Source organism: Scleropages formosus, chromosome 25, assembly GCF_900964775.1.
Source record: "Scleropages formosus chromosome 25, fSclFor1.1, whole genome shotgun sequence".
Taxonomy (NCBI): Eukaryota; Metazoa; Chordata; class Actinopteri; order Osteoglossiformes; family Osteoglossidae; genus Scleropages; species Scleropages formosus.
This window is the reverse complement of record NC_041830.1, coordinates 16,195,484-16,202,981: the sequence shown is the minus strand read 5'-3', so window position 1 is coordinate 16,202,981 and position 7,498 is coordinate 16,195,484. Positions and strand designations below refer to the sequence as shown.

At 44.3% G+C, this 7,498-nt stretch overlaps 1 protein-coding gene across 1 annotated transcript; it reads left to right on the top strand.

Annotated features, from left to right (window-relative positions):
- The first annotated feature begins 3,757 nt into the window (after positions 1-3,757).
- On the top strand, positions 3,758-6,936 carry LOC108921437 (transcription factor Sox-2-like). The gene has a single exon (XM_029249362.1). It carries the CDS (start codon positions 5,481-5,483, stop codon positions 6,459-6,461), a length of 981 nt encoding a protein of 326 aa, XP_029105195.1. The 5' UTR covers positions 3,758-5,480; the 3' UTR covers positions 6,462-6,936.
- Positions 6,937-7,498: the final 562 nt, after the last annotated feature.

Sequence of the window (7,498 nt, the reverse complement as noted above, 5' to 3'; positions counted from 1 at the left end):
TGTGGTTAAAGGTAATAAAAAATGAGCATTTAGGCTGAGATCCTTTTAAATGCAAAAAAAGCTTCATGTGATTTTTAGAACTGATTTGTGTTTTTTATTATTAGGCTGTAACCCAGCGCGCGCCTCCAGACAACAGCCGTTTCTCCCTTTATTCTCTCATTCCTTCTGTTTATTTCTGCTTCTTTGTGCACCTGACACACTGCAGTAATTAAAGAGGACGGTATTTAGAGTCAGTCATTATTACCCCCTCTTTCTCGGTGCGCCTCTGACATGGAGAGTAATCCATGCACCGTGAAAACAGAGGTTTTCATCTCCCCAAGTGGATCACTGTCAGTAAAAGAAGCAGTAATTCCCACAAAAAAAAAAAGGTGGTGGAGACCTTGCAGCACCAGAACATGCACCTCCAGTCATGTGGGGCATGACAACCTAAATTGGTTTGAATGACCAAACACACGACTCGACTGTAATCTTTTTTGGGTAATCCGAGCCCTATTGAAGCGCCCTAAACTGCTCGTGGATCATACAGCCATAATCAAAAAAAGGCATTTATTTTATTCAGAAATTGACTGACTGCCAGCCAGCAGCAATAATTGTAGCCACCAGAAAAAAATACTTCATTATGCAACTGACTCTAAGTGCGTGCATTTATATATGTATTATTCTTTTTTGATTTTGTGATGCTGTATATTACGAAGGAAAGGTTCCTGTAAAATAATGCAAATAATTTTATAATAAGTGCTTTTTCGTGTGACCCAGCTAGACTTTTTTTTTTTTTTTTTTTTTTTTTCCTGTGAAAATGAAAAAGAAAAATCCCCATTCTGTGTGTTCAATAAACAGAAGCCATTACCTCACGGCAGCTTTTGTTAGCCTCACACAAGAGGGAACAGAACGGTTATTCAGAAGCGCGCTTTGGATTTTTATTGTGCGTCGTGTTCATTCACAAAGAGCAGCGTTGCTCCATTAAAAAGACCCATCTGTAGCAGAAACAATGGCTTCAAAATGATCTCTGAATGCCCTCCGAGGAAGTATGAAGGGTTTGCTCCTGGTTGCGCGCGGTGAGCCTATAAAACGGACCCGCCGGTGACTTTCTGCTCTCCCTGCTGCCCTTCCCTTCCGCCTCCTGCGCCGCAGCAGCACTTGGATCCCTTTTACGCACCAGCCAGGCGTCCCGCTCCGGGAGCGCGCGTTCGCTGGAATTCCGTCGTGCACTCGCTTTTTCGTTGTCGTTTTTGGGGATTATAGCTGTGGAAAGGAAGGGGACGGCGGGATCGGACGGCGGGATCCGACGGCGCATGGAGCGCCGGACCGGAGCGGCATCCTGACGCGTAAGTCAAGTGGCGCGCACCTGGGGCTGGGGGACCTGAACTCCCCACCCACGTAGACGCGAGCCACCGTCCGAGCATCCTCATCACCCTCCTCCTCCTCCTCCTCCTCCTCATCGTCTTCATCATCACCACACTCTTTAAATTAATCTGAACAGCGCCCGGCTGTTTTATCAAGAGATTAACAGATATTTCACACCGGCGCGCCTGTTCCAAAATAATTAATAGTCCGATTAAGTGCGACTACAAAAAGTTTAAATTCCAGAACTTTTTTTTTTTTTGTGTGCGAGTTGACGATTTCGTGTTCTTGAACAATTTTAAATATTTCAAACAAAATCTGCGGCGACACCGGTGATATGCGCGCCCGCACATTCGTAGCGCGACGCCGCCGTTCGTCGTTCACCTGTTTTGCGCGTTTGACGCGCGGCTCTGAAGCGAGATTTTGGGAATAAACGGGAGCTGAGTAACGTCCCCGCACGGTGAAGGGAGGCAACTGCACTGTTTGGCCTTTGCTCTGGAGTTTGGGTCGCCTTCAAGAATCTTACAGATGGGGAATGAGTCCGACGGGCTCTCTCTCACACACACACACACACACACACACACACACACACAAAACACCCAAATTTCTGTCCTATACGCCTTACCTCAGTTTTGCTTTCACATTTACACTCTGTCATTTGTATTCTTTAAATCTGTATGCAACTATTAATGCAACTAATGTGTGATGATGTTAATATACAAGGATAAAATGTGACTTTCGGTCTAAATGACAGAGTCGTTACGCACAGAAAAGGTGTTAAATTGGCGTTTTCCACTTTGAAGACCGACGACGTGCGACTGTTACACGAAATAACACATTAAACATTGATTAAATCAAACTAAATGTAATTATTGCGCTTTTAAATGATAATTAAAGCAATCATGTCAATCTATCGGAGAACTTAACAACATGTTGCAACATACTGATGAAACGACAATCCATTTGCTGCAGGAAAAAATTATGTCCTAAATTAATGGCAAAATTTGTGTGACACCGCGTAACTATGGGTTTCGGGAGTTTTTGGACTTTCTTTGTGGACAAGTTTTAACTCTTATTTCAAAACTGCAGATTCTTTCAGTGAGGGTCCGCTCAACAGTTATGTGTGTATGTGTGTGTGTGTGTGTGTGTGCGCGCGCGCAAGTCCTTGTTCTCGGTGTGAAACTCGGGTGTGTGTTTGAAAACACTCTCGCACGCTCAGAGTGGCTGCAGCCGCGCATTTTACTGCGCAAAAATAACCGCACAGCTTGTGTATCACTTGTGCACCGTTTCAGATGTAGAATCCAGGCTTTAATCTCAGCATTTTAACTCGCACAAGCAAATCTGCACGTGGCCTGTTTATTATCTGAGATGTTTTATTTTACCTGTCGTTCTAAAAACAGTGTTATCTTCAGCGAAATGTGGAAAATTTCAAGATTATGGAAATATGGAGACGCTTTTTGAAGAATGGTCGTCTTATGATCAAATGGACATGTAATAATTCCCATTTAGTTACATATAAATGACACAATTATACATTTCCATTTTTAACAGTTTTTTTTCCCTAACACTGGTGGTCGTGAAAGCCTGTCAGACCCTGTTCTGATTAGTAATCGTAAAAAATCCAGTTAATAAGGACATTCTTGGAGGGGCTGCGGGGTCCCCCACTTCTCGTGCATTTCCATAAGAAGATTAGGGGTGGAAGTGGGAAAAGCACTGAGATGCAGATGTGGGAAAGAAAGGCGATTTAACGAGCATCGCCCTAATCCCACATTTGGCCATTTCTCCTTGAATTACGACGAAATTATGAAGGTAATTTCGATACATGATTCTAAATTAAAAGCTGCGAAATAGGGCGGAAATTCGCGCAAATCGCCCATTAGAAGTCACACCCACTGCAACTTACAGACAGACACAGACTTTTATATTTATATTTTATGTTTACGTTTTTATCATTTCTGAAATTTTCTTCCTTTTTTCGCTAGCAGCTTCAGGCAATTTAAGTCAAAATGAAGTGGACAAACTCCAGTGTATCTACCGTGATTAGTGGCCGATTAATTTTACTGTTTTTTGGTTAAACCCATTTTAAACTATTTTTGTTCCCTTTTCAAGGCAAATCCTTTTTTTTTTTTTAAATCCACCACAGTCTCCCATACTTACAGTATTGCAATTATATAAACAACTAAACGAGTAGGTACATTTCAGATTACTCGATTAATTTTTGCATCATAATCCATTGCTGTATTTTTGTTTTTTGGAAGTGACACTTGCAGTGAAAAGGCCATTTATAACCCCTTTCTTTTGGACAGCATTTAGAAATAAATCTGTAAAACAGACAAAAGCCGAATCAAATTAAAACTGTGAATTATTTTTAAAACCTAACAATCCGTTTTTTTTTCCAAATTTATACTTCAAATATTAAGGGGAAGATTATAAGTATCCAGTGTATAGTTACGGATTTGTTTTCGCTCCCTGTTGATACATTTGGCTCTTGGGCGGCGACCAAGCAGTAGGCGGCGCTCTTGCTTTGTAGCAGCGACCCCTTCACTTGCCGCGCGCCCTCTATTCAGTTCTATTATTATACGAGCCATAGGCGCATGGGTTCGAATATTAAAATATAGTGTGAAATGGGTGAGTAGCTCGATGCTGGGTGAAAGGAAAGAAAAACATCGCTTTTCAGCACCTCTTAGTCGCTGTATTAATAATTTGGAAAGTGCAGCTTATTGGACCTTTCGGAATATTTTAGTCAAATTCTCAACATGTCTGTGTTCCAGCGGTGAATCTGAAAAGTAAATAGTAAACAGTAAACTTTTTTACAGGCAATGCTGTTCATCTGGGTAACATAGATGCGCTTCTGTCTAAAATGTTTCAGCGTCAACAGTGAGTGGAGAGAAAAGTGCTTATTTGTTAAAATAAAAAAACACTTTTTTACATTTTATATTTATTATAATTCCTTTAAAGTCGTTAATCTTTACTGGTCGATTTATTTATATTGTTTCCATATAATTATCACGGTTGAAAATAATGATGCAAAACTGTACATTTGAACTATTAACTCACCTCAGTATCATATTCATACGCGCATACAAATTTTCTGTTTAATTTGAAGTAAATCATGTTTCGAAAAAGATTAAATTTTAATCCTTTTTAGCTGTTTAAAAAGACAGACTAGCTTTCCAGCCAGAGTTTTATTAATTTTTTGAAATATAGACAGCTAAAGTAGGAGCATTTCACCGGCGGGCATTTTTTTAACCTCTTTACCCATAAAACTGTGAAAGACAAAACGATTAAAAGCGCAACAAATTATTAAGCAGCATGCGAATGTCATTGTTCATTTTAAAATGCATAGGAAACCACTGTGTCAGAGAGCTGGAATTTCGACATTTTTCTATGCAAAGTTTGGCGTGTCTTTAAAGAGAGGAATATAGAGAAAGGCTGTTTGAAAAAAGAAAATAAAGTTAAGTAATTAAAAGCAGAAATCCAACATTTGTAGAGTTTTGAAAAGAGAGAAAAGCCCCTTACAGCACTGCAGCCGCGACCCAGTCGCTGTATGATTCGGGAGCAAAAACACTTTTTCCTTCCACCTTCGCCCAATTTCCCCTTTATCAATAAAAAAGGGACTTTTTATTGGCCGACTGCAGAGGTGTCTCGAGCCGCGTGCACCTCGGCTCGGGCGGGCGGCCGCCGCTAGCCCCGCCCTTTATGCTAATGAGCCTCGCCGAGGTAGCGCCGCGATTGGCCAGGGGAAACCCATTTATTGCCTGACAGCCACCTCGTCACATGAATGGTCGTCTATTAACTTGTTCAAAAAAGTGCGTGGAGTTGTCAAGACGCGTCCGGAGCGGGGGGAGCGCGGCTCGTGGAGCAACGCGAGAGCGAGCAGAGCAGGAGAAGGGAAAAAAGTGACCTTATAATTTGGGGACATCTGAGGGGGAAAAGTTTGGCGAAGACTCCCAGGTAGCACCGTGCGCGCGCGCGCCTCCGAGCCGGACTCCTTCCTGTTGCTTGTCCTCCTTCTTCTTGTCCTCTTCCTTCCTTCGATCCTCTTTGACTTTGTCCCCGTCGCTCCGCTCCCGGCCCCGGCGAAGCAGCAGCAGCAGCAGCAGCAGCAGCGGCAGGTTGGTTCCTCGCACTCGGGCTTAATGTACAGCATGATGGAGACCGAGCTCAAGCCCCCCGCCCCCCACACCAACCCCGGGGGCAACGGCAACTCGGGCTCGAACCCGCCCGGGAGCGCGCAGAAGAGCAGCCCCGAGCGCGTGAAGCGGCCCATGAACGCGTTCATGGTGTGGTCGCGGGGCCAGCGCAGGAAGATGGCCCAGGAGAACCCCAAGATGCACAACTCGGAGATCAGCAAGCGCCTCGGGGCCGAGTGGAAGCTGCTGTCCGAGGGCGAGAAGAGGCCCTTCATCGACGAGGCCAAGCGGCTGCGCGCGCTGCACATGAAGGAGCACCCGGATTACAAATACCGGCCCCGCCGGAAGACCAAGACCCTCATGAAGAAGGACAAGTACGCGCTGCCCGGCGGGCTCCTCGCGCCGGGGGGCAACGCCATGGGCGCCGGCGTGGGCGTGGGCGTGGGGGCCGGCTTGGCCCCGGGGGTCAACCAGCGCATGGACAGCTACTCGCACATGAACGGCTGGAGCAACGGCGGCTACGGCGTGATGCAGGAGCAGCTCGGGTACGCGCAGCACCCGGGGCTGAGTGCGCACGGCGCGGCGCAGATGCAGCCCGTGCACCGGTACGACGTGAGCGCGCTGCAGTACGGCTCCATGAGCGGCGCGCAGACGTACATGAACGGCTCGCCCACGTACAGCATGTCGTACGGCACGCAGCAGGGCGCGCCCGGCATGAGCCTGAGCTCCGTGGGATCCGTGGGTTCGGCCGTCAAGTCGGAGTCCGGCTCCGGCAGCCCCCCCGTGGTCACTCCGTCCTCGCACCCCAGGGCCGCCCCCTGCCAGAGCGCGGACCTGCGGGACATGATCAGTATGTACCTGCCGGGGGCAGACGTGGCCGAGCAGACGGGCGGCGCGAGCAGGCTGCACGCGCCGCAGCACTACCAGAGCGCGCCGGTGGCACCGGGCACGACGCTCGGGGGCACGCTCCCGCTCACGCACATGTAGGGCTCATGAACGTTTCTTACACAAAGTGGACTATTTTTGTACAGAATCTGTTTTGGGGCGGGGGAGGATGGGGGAAGCTGTATAGAACTCATGGAACGAACACAAAACTTTTTTAATTATTATTTTTTTCTTATTCATTTTCAAGGAAAATGTTCTAGTGGACCGGTAAACGTCTATCAATAAAATGTTTTATTATTGCAACAAATAAAAAGAAAAGTTTTGTACAGTATTTATAGGAAACTGAGCAATCAAGATGTCAACGTTTCCAAAATGATGAAAATTGCCCCAGTGATTATTATTCTGCAGTAGAGGAAGACGGAAGCGGCAGGACAGTGGGGTCATAATGCTGCAAAACAGAGAAAGGGAAAAAAGTAAAGTGAAAACAAATCAGGTGAAAGTGTACCTTGAAGGGTTATACTGAGATAAAACTCCTTTTTATTATATTTTATTTTATTTTTTAATTTTGTTGCTTATAAGGGATAGGAAAAATCTTTAATTTATATATTCCTGCCCTGTTTTCATTGGTTTAAATAATATCAAGTTTGTGTTCCTTCTTTTCTCGCGCTTTGTAAAAAAAAAATGTGTATAATTATTGTGATATTTAGTTTTATTTCGAATTTTAATTTCTGTAGCTGCATTTTAAAATAAGGCGCTGTATTGAAAGCAGTTGCCGACACTCCATGTACATACATAAAACTAATATCATCTTTATAACAATTGCAGTTTCAGTTTTTTTCGATATTCAAAGTTTTGACAGAATAAATTTTTTGAAATTTGGATAAATTGATATGGTTTGAGTTTTGATTATACTGTGCAAGTTTTTAAAAAAATACACCTTGTACTAATTGATTTATGAAATGCCAAGAAGAGGGGTAATTTATTTAAAATGCTATATTAATATATTGATTAAATAGTTATGACAAAGTAATCCAAGTTTTAACACCGAGGCCTCCCCCTTACTTTTTCGTCCGATTTGTAAATATCCATAATTTTACAATTTTCCTGCAGAAATAGTTTCAAAAGAGTTCGTTAGGGGA

Bases quoted from the DNA above. Each gene is read 5' to 3' on its own strand.
- LOC108921437 (XM_029249362.1), top strand. From the start codon at position 5,481: ATGTACAGCATGATGGAGACCGAGCTCAAGCCCCCCGCCCCCCACACC.